The 24,763-nt window shown below is 36.5% G+C and overlaps 1 protein-coding gene across 2 annotated transcripts in view; it reads left to right on the top strand.

The window, feature by feature from the left end:
- The window catches only part of foxp4 (forkhead box P4), a 226,470-nt gene extending 211,727 nt beyond the window's left edge, over positions 1-14,743 (top strand). For both annotated transcript variants that reach the window (XM_022682717.2, XM_049472009.1), the window contains 2 exons: positions 4,804-4,976; positions 6,145-14,743. In XM_022682717.2, coding sequence (XP_022538438.2) covers positions 4,804-4,976; positions 6,145-6,292 — 321 coding nt within the window. In that variant the 3' untranslated portion in view covers positions 6,293-14,743. The remainder of the gene's footprint in view (positions 1-4,803; positions 4,977-6,144) is intronic.
- The last annotated feature ends 10,020 nt before the right edge of the window (positions 14,744-24,763 follow it).

Below are 24,763 nucleotides of genomic sequence, written 5' to 3'. Positions count from 1 at the left end.
GGAGGTCGGTCTCTGTGTGCTCGCGCTGTGTGTGTGTGTGTGTGTGTGTCTCACTCGCTCACTCTCTGTCAGCTCAGTGCTCATCCGTCTCCTCACAGGACAAGCCGTGTCAGCGCCTGACAAACAAACAGCCCAGCTAATCACAGGCCAGCACACACACACACACACACACACACAGGCTTCGTCTTGGCCCAGTTTGTCCCACACTGACCCGGCGGCCCATCACTATGGAAATAGAAGCGCTCATCCCGAAAAGGCCACACATAAACAAAGCTTTAACAAAAGAGCATGCACACACACACACACACACACACACAAGATCACACCGTGATGAGGAGAAATGCACTGCAGCTCTTTGACTTAAAAAAATAAGTTTGTTTTTTTCTTTCTTCATTTTTATACATTTTTTGAATATTATTAAACACTTATTCCATAGATATGGACTCACATATTCTCATTCAATCTTTATTTTAATTATTTTCTAATTTATTCATTGCTTTAATGCCAGCTTTGCCATCCCACTTGACATTTTCTCATTGAGTGCAATGGTACTGTGTGTACTGCGTGTACCATATTTTAATCATACACAGTACATTCAAATATTCACTAATTTGAGCAAAATCTCGTTTCTCTTACTGCATAACTCCTAAAATTATACCATTATACCATGATAAAACATTTTAGTGTAATGTAACAAGATTCTTTACGATCTGGTCGCTTTTGATGATCTCTACTGGATTAGAAAAATGAATCATTAAATTAATCAAGCATGGTTTCAAATAAGTTTTCAAATTCTGAAAAGCCAACCTATACATCTTACTATAAAATTATCATTTGAACGCAGCAGCTATCATTTACACTGCGTGACAGTTTTGTGATAAAATATGTATCAAATAAATACTTCCCAAAAAATTGTCATTTAATCTTTTTACATTTACATCCACTAAAAGATAAAAAAGTTTCTGCTCTTCCGCCCATAAGTGATATAGTGTAAATCATGATTGCACAGCTTTCATAGATGTCACATGATGTTAAGTACCACCTGGTATATCCCAGCATGTGAGCATCTGCTGTTGTTTTTCTAAAAGGGTTGGAGAGGTAATGGTTTAGTGGTAGTGTTAGTTTGTTATATTTTTAGAAATAAAAATAGTCCTCCTTGCTGGTGGCCATTAGTTTTAATTAACCCAGGGCTGACCCGGTTCAGATCCAACAATTCTGGCCTGTCCCTGTGAGAGTTAAATAATGGCCTATATATATATATATATATATATATACAGCTCTGGAAAAAATAAGAGACGACTTCTTTTAATCAAGAGGATGATGAATGTTCACAAGCCATCAAACCAAGCTGAACTGCTTACATTTTTCCACCAGAAGTGGCATAAAGTTATCCAAAAGCAGTGTGTAAGGCTGGTGGAGGAGAATATGCCAAGATGCATGAAAACTGTGATAAAAAAACAGGGTTATTCCATCAAATACTGATTTCTGAAGTCATGACTATGTATGTAACAAATACACTTTGAATTTGAACTCCAATTATTTTTGTCATTTTAAAAAACAAAATATTTTAAATATAAGCATTTAGCGTAAAAAACGTCATCCTCGGTTGTGTTAAACTGTTCTCACAATTTGCCAAATTCCTACAAAACACACAAAATTTAACAGAAAATAAAACAGATTTATATACATCCTGTACATCCACTACAAAACACACTGAATAAAAGTGTATTTTGTCTTCTCATTTTAATGAAGCAAATTGTTTTTTATTTAGCAAAAAATAATGAAAGCTGCAATGACCAGCATTTAGAAAAGAAAGTCCCTGTGTTTTGTTTGCCACGCCCCCACAACTGTGGCAAACAGATTTATACAGAAATGCTGCCTAAATTTTATGTCCCACACTTAAGTCCACTACAGTGGACAAACATTAATTTTCCTTTAGGTTTGTCTCAATGTCTCTCTCTCGCTCTCTTTCTCTCTCTCTTTTCCTTTATGTCTATCTCTATGTCACTCTCTCTCTCCTTTCTCTCCTTTCCTTTGCGGCACATATTGGCAAATTCTCGGCTCGGCTCGTTTCGAAGTGGAGTGCGGGAAAACTGTGAGACACTGAGCAGAACTCTGTCTCCTTTCCTTCACCTTCATCCATTAAAATGCCAGGATGTGTTTCTTTCCTCCGTCTGAAACCATCACTTTTGACGACATCCCCTTTATAAGCTGTATAAACGACTTCCTTTTTTATAGCAAAAATTCTTTTAAATTTTGTGTGTTTTTGTAGGAATTTGGCAAATTGTGAGAAGGGTTTAACAAAACCGAGAATGACATTTATTACACTAAATGCTTATGTTTAAAATATTTTTGGTTTCCTTTGAATAAAGTACAGTAAAAGTTTTTTTTTTTTTTTTTTTAAATGACAAAAATAATTTCAGTTCAAATTCAAAGTTTATTTCTTACATACATAGCCATGATTTTTTGGTAATTTTCCATTCACACAGAACTAAAATACTATAATTATATATAATTAAAAAATTAATACAAACATGTAAACTAAATTTACACAATATAGTAAGAATATAACTGTGAAAAATATAGAGTTTTTTGCATTTAAAAACAAACAAGCAAACAAACAAACCTTAAACAGTAGAGTACAGTAGAATGGAAGGTAGGAGGCAGTGGGTCTCGGCTGTGGAGAAATGCACGGCGGTTTGGGAGCTGTTGTGTGGAGGCGAGGGGACCCCTAGTGGTGACACACTGAACTACATCTCCTACAAAAACCCTGTGGGCTCATGTGCTCATTGATTTCTCAGAAAAATAGTTTAAAACATAAAAAGAAACATAATTTTAGTTGCCTATTTTTTTCAGTCACATTTGTAGTATTTTATGACAATTGTAAATGTTTTAAAATATATTTTTTCCCTTAAAAACATATCTAGATAGCTAGAACTTGCATTTAGATAGGAAATTGCATTTACAGTTACAGCAATACAGTTACAGCTGCAATATAAAGAATTACACATAACCTATATATTTATATTATGTAGAATAAGTAAATAATATTAATAATAATAATAATAATAATAAATAAATAAATTCATTATAGTACATAATGAAGAGTATATTTATTAGCAGATTTTACATTAGCATAAAAACAGTTTTTTTGCTAAAATATTAATTAGTTTAATAAAATATTATTAAATGAATAATTCAAATGACATGACATTACAGCAGCATATCTACAAAATTGTATTTATATTTCCAAACTGTGAGATATCAGATCCACAAACTAATAGACTTATATTGTAATGAGGTCTGTCACGTTAATTATTATTATTATTATTATTATTATTATTATTATTATTATTATTATTATTATTATTATTAATATTTTACTTATCATACAATATATGATATTAATATTAATAATAATGTCATATTTATGTATAAACATTAGCTAACTAGCTTTAATTGTTATTTAAAGAGCTTTTCTCCACAAATTCAGCCTTAAAAATAACTTATTAAAAACTTTAATAACCCCTAAGGTTGACTGTTACAGCTAGCGTTAGCATGTTTACCAAGAGACACTCTATTTAAAAGAATATACAATGTTAGCTAGCGTTAGGTTAGCTAACTAACTAGCTAACTACAAGATAACCAAAAATACACCCAGGTAGGTAAAGTTACAGAAGTTAAATGCCTGAATATTAAATGTAGCTAGTTAGCTAGTTAATATAAGTAGTTTTAGAGGTATTTATCTAAAAATGAAATGTACAAAAAGAATGTATAATGTTAGCTAGCATTAGGTTAGCTAGCTAATTAGCTAACTACCCGTAAACACACTGCCTCACTAGTTAAGCTAGCTAACTTACTTGGAAATTAGCCACCTTAAACTGAAATAACTTAAACCAAAACAAGTTAACTTAATATGATAATAATATATATTTTATTTAGTTGAAGCTGATAATCAAAAATAAACTCTAGCTAAAGCTAACTAGCTAATTAAATATTACCTACATTATTTTTATTATTTTTGGAGGTAACTAACCTTAACTGTATATTAGCTTAAAGCTTAAGTGATTTAATAGCAGATTAAAAGCTCAATTACAGCATAAATAGTTAAATAACTATATTAAACTATATGTTTATATGAATTTACCTACACAGCTAGCCGTGGTAGCCTCCAGTTACAGCAGTCTTGATAGATAGGTTAAAATTCTTATTCTTTACTTAGTTAAATCGTATAAAAGCATGGAGCAGAAATAAACCAGGTGATGTTCAGACCTGTATATTGATGACTCCAGTAAAGCCACTCCCTGGCCCAATCATAAACCAGTCCAGCTGTGAAACCTTTTCCCAAAAAGTTCTCAGCAAGTTTCTACCTGAGCTCAGTCTACCATACCTACAGCCCCATACAGCTTTAATTATGATAATAAATCAGTTTTATGACCCTAAACTCTCAAATTCTTTCACACAGCTTGTAGATTACTAGATTACATATATATTATAGTTAATATCTAAATACACAGCAAGACACACCCTGAGGCAAAGGAATCACTGACGTCCTCTCTGACCTGTATAACCCAACCTCACTGGACCTGGAGATGGATTATAAACATGTCTATGTCTACCAGGCTGTGGACCTGTTTTTTTTTGTACCGTTTACTCTTAAAGCAAAGTACAGAAACAGCTGGAACCTGCCAACACCTAGCTATCTCTGTATATATACACATTTTTTGTTTAAAAAATGACTGTGAGCTTCACCGTAGAGTGTGTGTTTAATGTGTGTATATATGTGTGTGTGTGCCCATGCAGGCAGCGCTGGCAGAGAGCAGTCTGAGCCTCCTGAACAGCCCCACCCTGATGAGCAACAGCACGGGCGCCAGCCTCAACATGTTGCACGTGGGGCATGACGACGTCAGCAGCACTGTGGAGCAGGTGAACAGCAACGGCAGCTGCAGCCCCGGCCTGTCCCCGCAACAGTATGGGTAAGCCAGCATGCCATCAATTCACCCCTTCACTGATTTACACCTTCACCTCTTCACACCTTCACCTCTTCACACCTTCACTTATTCCCACCTTCACTGATTTACCCCTTCATCCTGTTCACCCATTTTTCTCTTCACCTATTCACCCATTCACCCCTTTACTAATTAACCCCTAATTAAACCCCTAATTAACCCATTTATACCCTTTACAATTCACTCATTTATCCCTTGTCCGGTTAACCCCTTAACACTTCTACATTTTACCCATTTAACCATTCAGCCACTCAATCATCAATCAAATTTGCCTCTTTAACCCTTTAACCATTCACTCCTTTTGACTGTTCAGTCCTTCACCCATTCACCCCTTTATCCTTTCCCCCCTCACACATTTGCCATTTTCACCCACTTATCCCCTTTCCCCTTTATCCATTCAGCCACTCAATCATCATCCAATTTTACTTTTAATCCCTTTAACCATTTACCCATTTTGCCTATTCATCCCTTCACAAATTCACCCCTTTACACATCCATCCCTTTATCCTTTCCCCCTCACACATTTGCCATTTTCACCCATTCGTCCCTTTACCCCTTCACCCATTCAGCCACTCAATAATCAATCTATTTACCCCTTTAACCCTTTCAACCATTCATTCCTTTTGCCTATTCAACCATTCACTCCTTTACTTATTCACCCCTTCACAAAATCACCCCTTCAAACATCCACTGCTTCCTACTTTCACCTATTTACACATTCACCTCTTCATCCACTCAATCATCCACTCCTTCACACCATTTCACGAGTTCACCTCTTTACACAATCACCCCTTCACCCACTCGCACATTCACATATTCACCCCTTCACTCATTAATCCTCTCACACTTTTCACCTGTTAACCTATCTATCTTTTTGATTTGATCAGAACAAGTACTGTTCATAATGGCCCATTTTTTTGTATTTCAAATGTTATTATTTGTATACTTCAGTTTATCAATGTTTTTTTTAACACAGCCTATTAAATAAAACATGAAATAATGCTGTCTGGTGTCATAATATTCTATTTTATAATAAAGTATCCCTGTCTCAATAAAAAGGGTAAACATCTAATAAACTACAGTATTTTATAGCACATTTTTTAAAATAATTCATGTAATTTTTTTTATGCTCCAGACACCAGATCCACGTGAAGGAGGAGCCGGCCGAGATGGAGGAGGACAGCAGGCCCGTGTCCCTGATGGCGTCCGTCACTCAAAACCTGAGCATGCCCGGTGATGAGCGTGACATGGATGAGGAGCTTCCCACTGAGGAGCTGGAGTAGGAGGAGCAAGGAAGAGGTGGGCGGAGCCAGGAGAAGACCCCGGCTCTGCTTCCTTTCCCAAAAAAAAGGTGTTAATAACGTTAATAATGACCACAGACAAGCGAGGAAAACAACGAGAGGTGATACGGAACCACAAAACTACAAACGTCACATGAAACCAAAACAGGGTTAGACCTCGTCGCTTCTTCATGCAAAAACACGGAACATGCATTGTTTTTGTTTTTTCTCGTTTTTGTTTTTCCTTTCCCTTTATCTTTTTTTATTGTTCTTTTTTATTGATTTTGTGCTTCTGATCACTAAAGACTAAGGAAACACATTCTAAACTAAACTCCCAGAGACTATTTCTGCGCCACCCATCCACCGGAGCCAGCCAGTCGCTCGCTGACGTATGTGATTACGGATTTTTCAGATTTCGGACTGGTACCGATGCGGTGCGTGTTTGTTGGACACTGAGATCGGCCAGTTTAAAACTGCTGCAGTCAAACACAGCGCTCCAAATGCCCCTATCCCCTCCCCGAGGCGAGTCGTCTTTCTTTATTTTCTTGTTATCAGCTTTAATCTTTATTTCTTTTGTTTTGTTTATTATAATAATTTTTGCCTGAGAACACTGCTACTGCTTGGCTTTGGGCTGAACAGCTAAACTACAGTACAGTGGGTTTGTGGTTTACCTCAGATTGATGCTCAAAGGAGAAAAGGAGAAGGCAACAGAAGACAACAGACTCATCTTCAGACTGTCCTACGGAATGTCCTTTCAGAATGTCCTCATTTCTGTCCTTGACCTTTTTTGGGGGGGATATTATCAAGGGTCCAATCGGGGTCCCGTTCAGAGCCATACGGCTTTCTTATCCCTGTGTTTTTCCAGAAATGCAGAGTGGCATTATCACAGAATGAAAGTATGAGTGTTGGACAGATGGACGGTTGAACGCTGACCCCTGATCCCACTGTTAGTTACTCAAAGAACAACAGAAAGAAGAAACGGAGGATGTTGCTTTTCTCGTTTCGGAGCAGTGTTAACCTTTAGTGCTCGGACACTCGGACTGACTGGCCTATTCTCCTATATCTCTGCTGTCTGATGTCACTGTCTGATGATATCTGATGATATCAGACAGGCAAGCTGGGGGAAAAACAAGCAGCTAGGACGTTTTGTTTTCCGTATTTCCGTATTTCCTTCTTTTACGTATCTCTCTCTACCTATCATTCTCTCTCTCTTTCTCTCTCTGCTTTTGTTCAACCAATACAAAAAAAAAAAACAAGAAATTATTCCCAAAAATGGCATTTCAGGAAAAAGGAAGCAGGACCAACTGGTGCTGGATTTCGCAGCGGACCGACAGGAGGCTCGTATTAAAAAAACGGACAGACTGACGGACCGTACGGTTGGATGGATTGTTATATAATACGTGAGGTAGCTTTCGATTCTCTTTGATTTCACATCCATTGTCGGCTCTTTCTAAAAAGGATCAACGTTTTGCATTGTGATGTACTTTGGTTATAAATACTGTATGTCTCTGTATGTTGATTTTATTAGTATTATATATACTTTTTTATTGATTATTATTATCGATGCATTCAATTCACTGTCACCATTCCGAAAAAAGGGGCTGGACTTTGATAATATATTGATATTGATATTGATATTAATAATAATAGCAAAAATAATATCAAACAATAACCCTTCTTTCAGAATTTTCATGTAATACTGTTCCTCTCTTCTGGGTGGCATGTTGATGAGTGCTTTCTGTACAGGATTCACAAATACAGAAAAAATATGGAAAATTTTGGTAAAATTAGAGAAGATTTCTTATTTGATATCTCCACAATATTGAATAGGTGAATGAATAGTGCTCAATATAGAGTTAAAATCTTTAAAAACAATAATGAATTATTTTGAATTTGAATGTCAAAAATCAAAAACGGAAAATTTTCAAATTCAAAAATTTTGCTTAACAGCAACAATATGTTTTTTTTTTTTTTATATTTCAGAATTCTGTACATTTAACATGTTTCAGCCAGAGAAAAGGAAACAGTGTGACATTGTTTCTAAATTCAATCTACAAATTCCAAGGATAAACCACAAATTCCAAAAACACAAAAAATCACAAAATTTATTTTACACACTACCCTGGCAGAGAAGATACATAGAAAAAAAAGAGAGACTGTTTAGTAACGATAGACTATAATGGGCTAAGATGGGCTAGATCAAAGTGGTGGGTCACATGGTACAGGTTCCTTGAAGGTTCCAGGATGAACCCCTAACCCTAATTCAGTCACTTGTTCAGTAGTCTTCACTTTTACTATGTTTTTACTGTATTTTCCGTATTTCTACATCATATATTTGTTTTCTTTTTTTTTTAAGAAACATTCTGTTGGTTTTGTTTTCTTTTTTTTTCTTACTGGTGGATGAACATCAGCTGTGATACAAAGCATCGCTTTAATGAGTAAAAAAAAAAAATGAAAACAAATAATACGACATTGCGGTCACGGAATACCTCATACCACGGTGTTTCCTCTTAACTCCGTTACCAAGAGGATACTTGCTGTGGCTTAGCCGACATGGTGACTCTCCATATCAGTTTCAAAGATCTATAGTATCTAGATATATGAAAGTTATCTACAATTCACTGTGTGAGTTGAGAAAAAAAAAGTGTCTGGTTCGCATGTGAGATTTTTAAAAGCTTCTTTTTTTTTTGCTTTCCGTAAAAATTCCAAACTAGAAAATAACCATTCTCAGCAGTGCCACGCCAAATTCTTCTGATGTTTCTTTTTTAAGTTTTAATTTTATTTACGTTTTAATTTCCTCCCCATTTTGCTTTCGTTACAGGTTACCAAAGAGATTTGTAGTAAACCAAAAACCCTCCATGTTTTTTTTTTTAATTCCTTTTTTATTCCAAAAAAAAAAAAAATGGCCAAAAGGACAGTCATTGCTTTAATTATTATTTTATTTTATTTTATTAGCTTAAATATTATTCATTAAGATATTCTTCATAACTTACAGTACAGAGAATTCCAAAAAACCAAAGTATGAGATGCAAAAGAGAATTTGGTGGTTTGAGAAAAAAGATAAAAAGCCCGTCTTTAAGTATACGTTACGCGAATGAGTTCAAATTATTTACGGAATGAGGCCAAATAAAAAAAAGAGAGAGAGACAAACAGTATTAAATAAATAAGCCTCTTGCAGTTCTTTTAGTTGAAAAAAAAAAATACAGTTAAGCACTTAATGCTTAGGCAATGGCAGTGTTAAGAACACAACTTCACTTTCCGTAAAATAAAAAAAAAATACATTTACGGAAAACAGAAAACGTCTAAGATTTCTTTACAACTTTGCAAGATTGCTTTTACGCAATTAAGGCACTTGAATGACAGCGAAGAACAGCGAGAAATTTATATTTGACTCTGTAGAAGCCAGCAGAAAACGCTCAGTGTTCCTTTTCCTATGTTCCGTAATTTATTTCCGTCAGTTTTTTTTTTGCAGTGTGTATCATGTAACACTTCAAAATACACTTCAGTTTAAGCGACAAATACCAAAAAATAAACTCGGCAAGCATTTCACCAAAATAAGCATGACAACAACAACAACAAAAAAACAATGTCTTCATCTGGTGCATTTTTAAACACGTCAAAATTCGCTAATTTACGATTTAATTGTTTGGAAATTAATTAACATATTTTATTTGCTGGTTTTTACTGGTGCTGAGAAAGTCCTTTGAAAATTACGGTTCGGAAGATAAACACGCATCGTTCACGTAAAACAAATGTCGAATGATTGACAGGAGCGGAAGTCTTTTAAAAGCTTTGATTGGACAGTTTCAGCCGTGATTGCACTTCAGACTTGCATTTGATCTGGTGGAAACGTTTTTAAAAAACAATAGACAATAGGACAAAATCGCTTTCTCAAGTTTCTTTTTTGTTCTTTCTTCTTTTTTTCTTTCTTTCTTTCATTTCTCAATTCAAGAGAGGTTTGTCGCACCTGGTTTAAGGACGGACGCTTGTGAGATAAAAAACCAAAAATGTCGCCTCTACCTCCTTTCAAAAGTAGTCCACGACAACAAGAAAAAAAGACGCCGACGACGCCAACGAAAGACGCTCACCGTCGCTCGCACTCGTACGTGTCGTTATCTCGTTCATCCTCTTTCAAACCTAGTTGAGAACCAAAATACGCTTCTTTTGATGTGTGCTCGTGAACAGACAGCTCGCGCTGGCTTATCTCTTTTGAGTCCAAATGAATTATCATTAGCATTAACATTAGCGTTAGCATGAATGGGAAAAAAAAGAAAACATACACTTGTAACACACTCTAACACACTCTTACACGCATCGCACTACTGGGATGAAAGAAAATGAAAAAAAAAACAACAGATATGACTACCTCTTCGCCCTATGACGAACGATAACAACCAAACCGAATTCCAAAATGAAAAAAAAAAACAAACAAACAAACAAATGCTGACTCCCGTTTTTTTAAGGTCTACTCCAAACCACAAAAAAACTGCACAGTCCATCGCCATCTTTAAGTGAGCCGTTAGTATATTAGCCTATCGTCCACATATATGTCTACACACATATATACGTCCTCTGGATTCGCGCGGAGGCTTAATTGTGTGTTCTAATTCCGCATGCATAATGAGGGGCCAGGCCCCGCTTTAAGCCAATGAGACGGCCAGTCATTAGAGCGCACTGGATGGGGCAGTCAGTTGGGTGTCAGGAACGATGATGGGCAGAATGCATTAACTAACGCCAAGCTTCGCTCCGTTCAGCGGCCCCCGCTTTCCAATTAATGCAGAGTGTGGCTTTGTGACGGCTTCGGGTGGGGGGAAAAACGGACGGTGGGGGGTTTGGGCAGGACGTGGATGTGGAAAACCACACTCGAGTGTCTGCGGCGCTCCGGCTGGCTGACGGGAAGTGACTAATACAGTGGGACTAATACAGTTTTTCATTCTGTAGCTCAAAAACAACTTGAGGACCCCGTTTATACCTGGGCAACATTTACACCTGGGTATTATTTGTGCCTGGGCATTGTTTACAGCTGTTAGGGCAAGTCATGTGACCTGTTTCTGGACTGTATAGTATCTGGATTCCATGATGTTGCTGAATAAGATGGAATACGCAAATTTGCATATTGTGTGCCAGTTATTACTGGTGTTTAGGTGCCAGAAAATTGCCACACTTTTACAGCTATTTTCTTGCATTATTAAATAAAAAACGGCAGCAATTACATTTTTTATAGTTAAACCCTTTCAGACCCTGCGTCCAATGTGTTACAATGGACAGAATGTGTTTTCTTTTTTTTCCCGATGTTTTCTTGCACATAACGCTTATTTAAGCCTGTTGTCCATCAGAATACAACATTTTCCAGTCAATCAAAAATGTACCGTAGCTTAGCCCCACCCACTAAAATTAAAAGCTAATTTTTATCAATCAAATTTTATCTGTTTATGTGTATTTAGAACACTGTTATCATGTTAACATGATAAACTGTTCATGGATGATTTGTGAAGTAAAAAGGTGAAAATCAAATCTAAAATAAAAGTGTTAAACACCTTAAAAAATCTATCAAATTCTTTAGTTAACTGGATTTAATATTTTTTATACAGGTTTTTCTCTATTTTTCACTGAAACATAATTCAGGTCTGAAAGGGTTAAAAACATGTCATCAGCTTACGGTTATTCAGGAAGAGAAAGACGAGTACTCAGTTTTTTTCCATTAAATCAAACTTTTAATAATGTATTGGTCTTTTTACACTTTTTTGCATTTTTTACACATAATTTGGCTTCATCCAGATACAATTAAGATACTAAATATTAAGATACTAAATACCCATGAAGTGACCAGGTGTAAACGGGGTCAAAGGCAAAGGTCATTCCGATCAAAGGTGAGCTCAGGCGAGCTTGGCTACAGGACTGCACACGTGCGAGCGAAATAAAACTTTTACTAAACCAAAATTTCCAAAGAGAAACTTCTACACGCTACACTCTTGAAAAAATAAATAAATAAATACACGGATGGATGATGATAAAATACAGATAAAAATAACGGAAAACTATAACGGATTTTTTTTACTGACTCTCTCAGTAATACGGAACTGCTGCATTCACTGAATACAAACGGTCAATCGTGCTTTAACAAAAAAAAAAAGGTACACCTGTATACAAAGTTGTTTTATTTTATAAAGATGTAAGACTGACACGTCGACGGTATTAGCGATCACCACAACACTTTGGATACTCTTACAATCTTGTTGTAATGATGTATTACTATTATTATTATTGATGTATATTATTATTACTGCTCTTCTTTACTGGCTTTGCTCTCAAGGGCACTTTTATTTCCCCCGATTGCTTTTTTTCAATTTTTTATTTCATTTTATTTTTTGCTTTTTGTTATTTTTATTCTGAATTTGATTTTTCTTTTTTTTTTTTACACTTTGTCTAGCTATTGTAAAGCTTTGAGCTTCAGAATTCCTATACTGTATTGCTTATGCTGAAGTGTATGTATTTATCATATTATGTGTTGCAGGTATCACGGTTAAATAGGTTTGTTTTTCATGATTTATTTTCTCATTTTTTCCTTCATAAAACGTCTGGGACGATGATTTTTTTGTTTTTTTTATTTCTTTTTTTTTTCTTTTTTCTTTTTTTTGTTTTTGTTTTGTGTATTATCTCGAAGAATAAAAAATGTCAAAAAATAAACAAAAACAAATAAAAGGTTAAAAAAGTTAGATAAGTGGTTTAGGTAAACACCTGTTTGTATATTTATCTTAGTTAGGTCTATTTTGATACTTTTTGTCTCTGTATAATGATGGCATTTATGCATTTTTAAGGAAAAAAAAACGAAAAATGAAAAATGCGAGAAAACACAAAGTTAAAAAAAAAAAGTTGAACTCGTTGTGTAACGATACCTCAGAAGGACTTTTTTTTTCTCAAAAATCCAAAAAAAAAGAAGACAGGACCAAAACCTCGCTTGAGGAGAAAGAGGAATACGTTAAAAACAGACCTGAAGAAAAATATGTAGCCCTCTCTTGCTTTTCAAAAAGAGCAAATCTGAGGCGGGACTTTTATTCGTGGGTCCTTTTTAGGTGCCGATATGTGTGTACAGACTCCCTTTAAACCCAATCATTCCTGTAGTGATAAAGGCGGCGTAGCCGTCGCTAACGGTGGCAGTGGCGCTTTATGTGGCGGTAGCTTTAGCTTCGTGTTGGCGCGGTGGCTGGTGGTGTTGGCGTGGTGTCGTTCTTGTTGACTCTTGACCCAGCAGGCTTGGTGGGAAGGCACTTATTGGTGCAATTAGCATTAGCGAACAGTTCTAAACAATGCTAATGCTAATGCTTGTGTCTTCACTGGTTTACTGGCTTCCTTTTTTCACTTTAGTTCGCTCTAGTTTGCTTTAGTTGTATTGAATGCCATTGGAAATTTAAAAAATAATGGCACTCCAATGGATTTAGTTGGGTTTTAGATTATTTTTTAGTCTCAGTTCTATTGATTTTAGCTCTTGGGGAGAAGCTCGGTCTGCAGAGGATAATATAACATTATTTATGTTTCTTTTTTTGTTGTCGATTGTTCGTTTTTTTCTTGTTCGTTTTCCAGCAGCATACCAAATAAGACTCCAGAAAGGCTTTCAGAAACTGCCGTTCATCTTCTACGTCCACCAAAGTGGTTGTGCGTAGATTTTTTTTTTTCGTACTCCAAAGTGGTCAAATCTACCACAGTCGTAACCAAACTAAGACGTAACGAAGGTGAACCGGCACCTGTGAGCAGTGTTTCAGCACCAACGCTCTCTCTCTCTCTCTCACTCTCTCTCAGCAAACTTTTCTACTGCTTTACCACTTTCTACCACAGCAGCCACCACCACATTCATGCCAGCACCGAGCGCTGTGATTGGCGTAAAGTGCCACTGCCCTTGACAGACGGCTCTAAAGGCGACGTATTGTCCAGGAAAAGGGACCCTAGCAAAGGGAGTTTAAGCCCGAATGGTGTTAACTTTTTTTTTTGGCCAATGGAACGGAACTACCACTTCAGCTCTCCTTTTCATCGCATCTTAAGAATGTGTGTAAATTTTTCAGCAGTGACTTCTATGTACTTAGTTTATTATATATATATAATATTTTTGTTTACTTTTGTTTTTTTTTTGTTGTTTCGTTTTGTTTTATCTTTCAAATGAGACTTTGGGGGAAGAATAGGTGGTGGTTCTGAGATGGTATAGAGAAAAAAAAAGGCAACTAGCCATCCACCGTTATTGTTTTTACCCCGGGGTGACCATGTTTATGCCAGTCACTGCCATTTTTTCTTCATGCTGTATAAAAAAAAAAACACATATATCTGTGTATTTGTAACCTGAATCTTCTTGTGTCTGCCCATGCAGACAATAAAAAAACTGTACAGTAGTTCTAGTTGCATGTAATCTGTACTAATTATTGACAATGGCATTATAAAATGCAATAAAATACTTATTACACTGTCCACGGCTGGTTTGAGTGTTCATTTTCTGTCACCACACAATGAAATACTTTTAAGGGTGTTTTAGCAGCAATCACTATTTTATTTCATCAAGTAAATTGACTATTCATTATATTTAATAATACAGCATGCAAAGGTCAGATGAAATATTATATTTAATTTTCTACACACACAAACAAAAACTGCGGATTTTAGAGCACAATTTCTTTTTGTTGTCAGAATTTAACATGTGAAAATTCTAATGAAATAAAAACTACAAACAAAATATAACATTTCAAATCAAATGTAATTTATATAGTATTTGTATTTTAAAAAATATCCACAAAAATCCACAAAACATGAAATATAAAATAATTTATTTGGCACAGTGTCAAAAGTACCAGATGCTCTTATATAATATTCAAATTTTCTGAGACACTGATTTTTGGGTTTTCATTGGCTGTAAGCCAAAATCATCAACAATAAAATAAATAAACGCTTAAAATAGATCACTCTGTGTGTAAAAAAAAGTCACAATTAACAGGTGTACTCATGTAGTCATAATAGTGGTGGTTGGAATAATGTAAAAAAAATAAGATTAATATCACTACTACTAATCTACTACCACTAATATAATAATAATAATAATAATAATTATAATAATAATGCTACTACTAGTAGTAATAGTAGTAGTAAGAGGAGAGTCGACTTCCACCAGTATCACAGAAATACTGAAACCCTAACATTTAAGATCTATGTGATTTTATTACATGACAAATTCCTATTGACATTTTTAGCCAATTTTAACACAAACCTATCGAATAGCCCCTACATGGTGCATATTTATTCGTGTAATAAAGCCTGTTTATTTCAAATGCATAATCCTCAGGTTTATGTATTCAGTATTAATAAAGTATAATTACTCAAAATGAATAACAACTATCAATATTTATTTACAATAGATAAGGTATATTGTTTAAATTGCATAATAATCAGGTAACCTAACAAAATACATAGCATACATTTTAATTACATGTAATTTATGCTATGCTGTCTATCTATCTATCTATCTATCTATCTATCTATCTATCTATCTATCTATCTATCTATCACCTCCCCATTTTTCATCCTCTCTCTTTCTATCACTCTTTCTCACCCTTTTTTTGCATTCTTTCTCACCCTCTCTCTTTGTCTGTCTCTTTCTGTCTGTTTCTATGTCTGTCTTATTCTCTCTCTCTCTCTGTTTCTCTCTCTTTGTCTCTCTCTCTCTCTCTCTCTCTCTCTCTCTCTCTCTCTCCACAGCTGCAGAAAAACCTGCACTGTGTGCAAAACGCCAGAAATGTGCTTTCAATTAGATGTGTGAGAAGGAGGGCGGAGCCTCAGTTTCAAAAAAGGGAGAAAGAAAAAAGGAAAGAAAGAAAACAGCATCAGATGTGACACTTGGTGGCATCGGGTTTGGCACGAGTAAATGATCGGGCCTGAAAGATGGGCCTCGACTGTTCGGGGTTAAACATCTGGAGAGAACAAATGATGTGAAGGGTCTTGGGTGGGCTTATTATAATAATAATAGCAGTATAGAGGACTGTCTGAAGCCTGCCTGAAATAGGCCTCCATGCTAAAAAAGCATAAAGCTAATGATAGTTACAATTGACACTGAAAAAAAAAATAAATATTGCACCAAGAAGCGCAATATGTGAGGGAGCTTTATACTGTATGTGTAAATTATTATGATTATGAAAGGATAACTTCATTGAGAAAATCTGTGAAATCTGTGTGAAAGAAAGCGCCTGAGAGTAATCATAACTCTGGACAAACTCTGTAGTTGACTTCAGATTAACGTCCACCATAAATACTGAAAGAGGAATTAACCAATCTTGTTCTGATCTCCTGTGGTGGGACCAGTTTCCTGAGATTAATCATTCCTCTGGACAGTTTGCAGGAAGGTAAAATAGTGAGAGGGTGTAATTACACAAGCATGAGCTAGCATTTCACTGAAGAAGAAATGACTTATTCAACAGTGGCCCACAGTGTCATCACTTTCTGTGTCATCACTTTCTGCAACTTTTTCTTTTTCTCAGGCCTTTACTAGGAGAAATAAAGCCTCTGGGCCTTATTTTAGCTATATTTACACAAGGCGCCTACCATGGACTCCATGCAGATCGATTTAGGGTGTATCAGTGTGTCATTGCTATTGTAACGACGGGAAAAGTACACCTTGTATGACTTGAAATGTGCAAAAGAAAGGCATGTACCAACTCTTTTAATAAATCATGGGTCTATTTTCGGTGTAAGGTGCATCAAACTAATCAGCATGTCAAATGCCATGCCCTTTGGCGAATTGCTATTTCAGGGGCGCAGCTACCCTGAGGAAACTGACCTGCTCTTTCACGCTATGGAATAATGTTGAATAATAGTTTATTTCTGTTTATTGTTGATATAAAAGCTAACTTGCTAACTAACATGCTAACTTTGGTTGTATATACATTGGGCACATGTCTGTTTTTAAAATTCACTGCCAAGACAGCAATTAACATCCGACGGTTGATTCATGCCAGGTTGTTGTTTTTTTCATTCAGTGGCGCACCTGTGTTTTTTGTTGCCAAGATAGCAATACGCCAGAAATGTACATAAACACATCTCATTTCAAAACCACCACGCCCATCTGCGTAGATATATTCACAAGCACTGTTGCTATTTGAACGATGCAGACAAAAGGCATAAAAATATTCTCTTAGCAAGGTGTAAGATAGCAATGAGCATCATGATGCACCTTGTGCAGGGTGTAAAATACGACATTTTAGGTTTCAGATGAACCTAAACCATGATTAGTTATAATCATATTATAAATTCCAATGTATGATACCAGTTTCTTGGGAGGAATCATAAATAAAATCAAGATTTTCAATCCAAGACAGTCTGTAGCATTTCGATCAGTCCATTTATTATATTTTAGTACAATGTGAACAATAACTATTAGATGTAAACCTTGCAAAAATATAACCAATGTATTTATATAATTTGAGGACTATTTTGTCTTACAACACCCTGCACATATGACTGCTCCACCATGAAATATATACTCAAAAACGTCTCAAAAATGATAAACAATGATAAACAATGTCTTGGTTGTCAAACAGTACTCATAACAATTCAATATAATAGTTTTCAGGGAGGTAACATAGCTTTAACATCTGGATCCTATCAGCACCACTGTCAACAATTCTGACTGAGTGAGTTTCTTTTGAATAGTGAATTTCAGAACAAACCATTCTGAAAAAGATTTCTTATATTAGTTTAATTCTCCAGAACATTTTTAAAGGTTGTTGTGAAAACCTTTCCACCATCCCAAAAAAAATAAAATAAATTAATAATATATAGAGAGAGAATAACATAATTAGTCAGTTAGCAATTTCCACTTATTTGACACTTCTAGATTTTCTTTTTCCCGTTTTTGTTTTTCTTAAGTCAAATTTGGTTTGCATATATGCTTTACATATATTGTTTTCAAATATTGTTAATTAGAGCATTTATCTAAATCATATTAATTAGGAATCAAAAACAATATTGATGTTTTTACCTCAGGAAGCGTTCAGAAATCAATATTTCGTGCAATAATCCTGATTTTTAAACATAGCTCTCATGTGTCTTGGCATTCCATTCTCCATCAGTCTTTCACACTGCTTTTGGATGACCTTACGCCACCTTATGACCATAAGTATTGTTGTTTTTTTCTAAATGAATATGAACTTGTTTTGTTTTGTTTGCATTATTTGAGCTTTAAAAGCTCTGCATCTTTTTTGTTAGTTTGATCATTTTTCATTTCCTGAGAATAAATGCTCTGAATGACAATATTTCTATTTGGAATTTGGGAGAAACGTTGTAAGTAGTTCATAGAATAAAACATCAATGTTCATTTTACTCAATTGCATCACAGTGTGCTCAGCTTAAAAGCACAGCTTCAACACCCTTCGGAGTGATGAGGGAAGAAAGAGCGCCATCTACCCACCCAGAGAGAGCAAGACCGATTGTGCTCTCTCAGGGCTCCGGCAGCTGATGGCAAGCTACATGAATGGGATGTTCATGATAAATATGACTGTTGTAAATAATAATGAATTAAGACATTTGAGACAGTTTAAAACATTGTAATTAACAATAATGTCTTAAGTATAGTTAATTATAATTAGCTGAGCCATTCTATTGTAAGTACTGTTAATTAAAGTACCTTTACCATAAAGAAACACACAAGCAAATATTTTAGCTCATATTAAGACAAACTGAAAAAATACTCCTCCTGCACTGAGTTTCATTTTCAGCTTAATTTGGTTTATTGATCTGGAACTGCTTGAGGTCAGGAAGTCACAGAGTTCAGTGTGGACCTTCATCTGCTGTGCTACAAACTCCGTCCACCAGGAGGGGTAAATAAACCAGTAAACCAGTCAAAAAGTGAGCAAAAAAAAAAGAAAAAAACTGAAGAGGGGGGGAGAAAAAAACACAGCAGGACAGGCCCAGTCACAGAGCCTATACACACTCCTCTACACACACACACACACACATACACACATATATGTATTTAAATATATATATATATATATATATATATATATATATATATATATATAAAAACTCTCACAAAGGGTGTGGTGTGTTATTCCAACTCACTCTGGCTCAGGATCAGGTTCTCTTCACACATCTGCCAGAACTCGGCACGTCTGAGATCTTGACCCGAAAACGTCTCAAACACAACGGGTTCTCCGACGAGGGTCCGACAAAAGCCCGACAAAGACAAAGTCTGCAACAATAAAGCAAGAGTTGAAGAGAAATACAAAGATATTTTTAGAAGAGTTGGAATTTTAGTTTGATGTAAAGTGATTTTTGAAAAAAATTAATGCGGATTGTCAGACAGGAAATTGACACTGGCCGCTGCATGCCGGAGACATTTGGTGGAATTCTGGGAAAATAATGGTAATGTGTGGCCAGTCAAAGAAATGGCCAATGAGAAATTTTAAAACCAACGAGAAAAGCACAGAAATGTCATCCTTTTAATCAAGCGCACATTTACCTCAGCAAATGGCATAGAATCAACAGGATGCCAACTGGCTCGACTGCTGAGTTTTTGGAATAAAAACCACTGAACACCATACAGAAAAGATTCCTTTTGTTTTGTTTGTTGTAGACTCAAACACATTAAACACTCAGCATGTGAAATTATTTAGTCAGAAATAGCTAAAGAAAATGGAATGGGATGTTGAAGGCAAAAAAAGTTATACTAGGAGACTGTAATGATAAATCACTTCATTTTCCGACCAATCACTAAGTCCACCTGCCTTTTAAATAACGTTTAAATAAGACTTTACATTATGCTGTTATAACGAAAAGTGCAGCTAACAACATCAGAATCAGGATTTTACAGAAATGTGCATTAGAACGAGGTTGATTACAAATTAAATTACAAAAAAATATATGATTGCCTACTTAAAAAAATAATCAAAAATGACACAAGGCGAGCCAAGAGATACGGAACAACAGAATATGTGGAAGAAAAGCGCCAGTGGACTCGTACTGTTAGAGAATTAGCAATGGATTGGTAACCCTAACCCTTACCAGGCTGGTAGACTTTAATGGCCTCGCATTGCATCTGTCAGCTGATGTATCAGAGCTGGGGATCCACTGCTTTTCATCGGATGCTGCAGTAGATTGGCAGCAGTTGGAAAAGAGGCGGAGTCTAACTTCATATGTATGCATCTACACTCAAACACATCAAACATTTAGCATCTGAAATTATTCAGTGAAAAATAGCAATGAAAAAGGAAGAGTGGAAGACTAAACACTGCAATTTACAAAGCTATACATCAAAATGACATTGATAAAAGAAATAACTTTTTTTTTTACCAAATTTTTTGCACTAGATTATATACCAGATTATAAGGTGCACTCTCAAAAAATGTATATTTTCTGGTGCTATTTTTTGTACATAAGACACACAGGATTATAAGACGCATTATGCAACACTAGTAAGGAACAGGGGTGTCGCCATGTTTGCCTATAAATGTCGCCTGACAGAGCTACACTTAGGAACCCTGAGTTTTCCAGTAAGCCAGGGTGATATCAGCCAGCGGTTTGTCCCACTTAGCTTGTTTACCACGGTAAACACAAAGGCTTCAGAACGATAACGCTTACCTCTGGGAGGTGAAAGAGCTAGCACTTAGCATGGTTAGAGAGTAATGCTAATGCTGCTCCAGCAGTGCTAGCTGGGGCTGGCAGCAGGCTACAGGCTGATAATAGTCACCTCTGAACTGCGAATGCGGGGTTAGTGGCTAATGATAATGCTGCTCCAGCAGTGCTAGCTGGGGTTAGCAGCAGGCTACAGGCTGATAATACTCACCTCTGAATGGCGAAAGAGCTAAGGGTTTAGCGTGGTTAGAGGGTTTTACCTTTAATGCTGTTTTGTTGCTTCATTCAAAAATTCCACAGACATGCCAAACAACGAGCTAAGAGATCTGGGAATGTTCATTCCTTCTAAAATGAAAGCATCTAGCGAAAAAAGTTCAACCAGGAGACTCTAATGCTGTGTCACTAAAAACTTTAGTCTGTAAAAACTAATAGCAACTAGTCAGAGGAAGGTAACAAGAGCTGGACGTTGAGTCTTCCATCAGTTTCCGGCCCGGACAGCTGATCAGTCTTTAACTTGGAAAAAGGTAAAGAGACTCAAAAACAGAACCGAGAATGGGAACAAATTAAGAGACCACTTCAGTTTCTGAATCAGTTTCTCTGATTTTGCTATTTATAGGTATATGTTTCAGTAAAATAACCATTGTTGTTTTATTCTATAAACTACAGACAACATTTCTCCCAAATTCTCCCCCAAAAAATGTCATTTAGAGCTTTTGTTTGCAGAAAATCAAAAAATCAGAGCTTTCAGACCTCAAATAATGCAAAGAAAACAAGTCCACATATAAATTAAGTTTTACGAGTTCCGACATCAATATTTGGTTAAATAACTCTGGTTTTTAATCACAGTTTTCATGCATCTTGGCATGTTCTCCTCCACTAGTCTTACACACTGCTTTTGGATAACTTTATGCCACGTCTGGTGCAAAAATTCAAGCAGTTCAGCTTGGTTTGTTGGCTTGTGACCATTCTTGTGTGCTCTTTTTTCAAGAGCTGTATAAAACAGCAGAAAAAACCAAGTCTCCCTGAAGCTGCGGGAGTCTCCCGCATTTCGGTAGTGGCTCCCTGATGCCCGCGAGTCACATATAATCTCCCGGAATTCAGAACGAGCGCCCCAAGAGTGCACTGCACACAAACGTGCACACAGGCGACAGACTTTTTTTCTCTAATCGCGCGTGGGAAGGAGAGAGGGAAAACAGAGAGGGTTCTGATTGGCCTGTTCTCTGCAAAGAGTCTGTGAGACAGCCAATCAGTTTTTAGTGTGGGCGGGCAGTGTTTTTCCCCCCTCCCGGACGGGATTTGTTCAGTGAGTGAGAGAAAGCAGATCATGGCGGAGGCAGGGAAAGCAGAAAGCAGAAGGCAGGCCTTCCAAAAGGGTAACCTCCCTGAAATCAACTTTTGCAACTTGGGATGTCTGTAACAGCCTAACTACAAGGAGAGAGCCAGAGGGTAACATAGACACGAGCACACCCTAGCTGGAAGAAAAAATTAGTTTTCAGTTTAGATTTAGAGAGTCCTGAACATGCCTTCTTTGCTGTTTTTAGAAACAGACTTTGTCTAAAATGAAAGTTTATCATTATTTGGCCTCTGGAGTCTCCTGGTAGAACTTGTCTACTGTTATTGACATTATTGGCATTATTGTTTATGGTTTTGCACAAACACTGAAACTTTTCTAGTACGTCCAGTAATATGAGTGAATCCAGTAATCGGGATGTGAACCCTGTCGGTTGTGTTTAATCCTTTGAAATAAATATCTTAAAAGTAAAGGTGAGCATTTTTCCAGAGCCCACCCTGTTACATCATCACTACGACCACTCAAATCCTCTCCACTCAGTCCTCACTTTCCCCCCTCTCTTTTTCTCTCTATCTCTCTCTCCTTCTCTCTCTTTCACTGTTGCACAAGACGACTTGCACTCCTCCCTAATGAGTCTAATTAAGCGCTCTCTGACAGACTAAGCCTGGGCTGGACCACTGGCTCAGTCAGAAGCACAGCAGAACAAAAGCATCTTTGTGAGTGATTGGAACCACATTTTCATCCACCTCCCTCTCTCTTTCTCTCTCTCTCTCTCTCTCTCTTTCTCATTCACTAGTTCTCACTGTCATTCTCTCTCTCTCTTTATTTTTATCTCTATATATTTATCACCAAATTTCTCTCTCTTTCTCTTTCGTTCTCTCTCTTTGTCTCTTTCTGTCTTTCACTTGCTCCTTCTCTCTCTCTCTCTCTCTTTCTATATATATATATATTTCTCTCCCGATTTCTCTCTTTCTTTCTGTCTTTTACTCCCCCCTCCCTGTCTCTCTATCTCTCTCTAATCCACTCTCACTTTCGCTCTCTCTCTATATATATATTCCTCCCTATATCTCTTTCTTTCATTTACTCCCTTCCTCTTTCTTTCTTTCTTTCTTTCTCTCTCTCTCTCTTATTCATTCTTTCTCTCTTTTGTTCTCTCTCTGTCTCTTTGTTTTTCACTTGCTCACTTTCTCTCCCTTTCATTCTTTGTTTCTTTCTTTCTCTCGCTTTTTTATTCACTCTTTCTCTCTTTCATTCTCTCACTGTCTTTTACTTGCTCACTTTCTTTCTCCCTCTCTTTATTCCTCCCTTTCTTTCTCTCTCATTCTCTCTCTTATTCAGTCTTTCTCTTTCGTTCTCTCACTCTTTCGTTCTCTCACTTTGTTTTTTTTCTTCCTTTCTTTCTCTCTCATTCCCTCTCTCTCTCTTTCTCTCTATTTTTCTCTGTCTCTCTCTCCCTCTATATATATATATATATATATATATATATTTACACAAACTTTTTTTGTCTTTCACGCCTCCCTCCCTGTGTCAGGTTGTAAGGTTATTCAGCAGGAAGATAAAAGTTACCAGAACAATACATTATGAAAATTTAGACTGATATCAGAAACCTTTGGTCATATTTATTGGGGCTATACATACAGAAGTATTGTGTAACGCAACACACCTGACGTCTCAGCATGGAGTTGTAGAGGTTCCTAATGGCGTCCTGTGATAATCCATACCATACAGCTTGAATATTATCACACAGTTCCTGCAGCATATTCTGTGCCTGACACCTCTTAAAGGGAATGGCAACGGACACGCTGATTGGTTTATTTTATGTTGCGGCGAAAACGCAAGGGGTACTTTTCCCGTGGTTATGATAGCGAAGACATACTGACAATCCTAAAATCAAGCTGCATGGTATGCGGTTGACTGCTTGCATATAGAGTGCAAAAAATGGCCCAAAATGTGATCCGACATCGGACAAAATTGTATTGATTACTGTTTTTATGTCTATATAAAAACTGCTCTGCTCATTTACTCGTTTACTTGCACGTTTCTAGATCTCACCATCACAAAGTTCCCCCAAAATAAAAGGCCCGATTGATTTAATTCCTCTGGCAGAAGGCTTGTGATGCTCGCTGTAGCGTAGCTGATTACACAGTGTCCAGTCCAGTAATGAACATGTGGACATAAAGTTACGTACGTTCCTCCTCCTCCTGATCTGCCGGACTCTATAGGCTGAGACATACAGCCTTTTCTTTACCACGCACCACATGCTCACACAGCCCGCATGCATAACAATGCTGATGGTTGTCCAAGCACTATTACTCCCGGTCTGGGTCACATTATTTCATTAAAACTGTGCCTGTGGGGGAGAATAGCACAGAATACCACTGTCTCTGAAAAAGCCTTAAACTGGGAGGCCAAGCTGCAGTCTTACTGGAACCACAGCAACAACAGCATGTCCAGTACCTGCACTGTCAGCTGACCGACTGTGAGACTAATGAGATGTTTGGTAGAAGTTCAAGGTTTGGTAGAACTTTAAGGTACAACACAATAAGAACAAACACATAAGTAAAGTAAAAAGTGTTGGCACT

Source organism: Astyanax mexicanus, chromosome 24 (assembly GCF_023375975.1).
Source record: "Astyanax mexicanus isolate ESR-SI-001 chromosome 24, AstMex3_surface, whole genome shotgun sequence".
Taxonomy (NCBI): domain Eukaryota; kingdom Metazoa; phylum Chordata; class Actinopteri; order Characiformes; family Acestrorhamphidae; genus Astyanax; species Astyanax mexicanus.
Note: the sequence above shows the minus strand (reverse complement) of the source record. Positions and strands in the feature narration are given on the sequence as shown.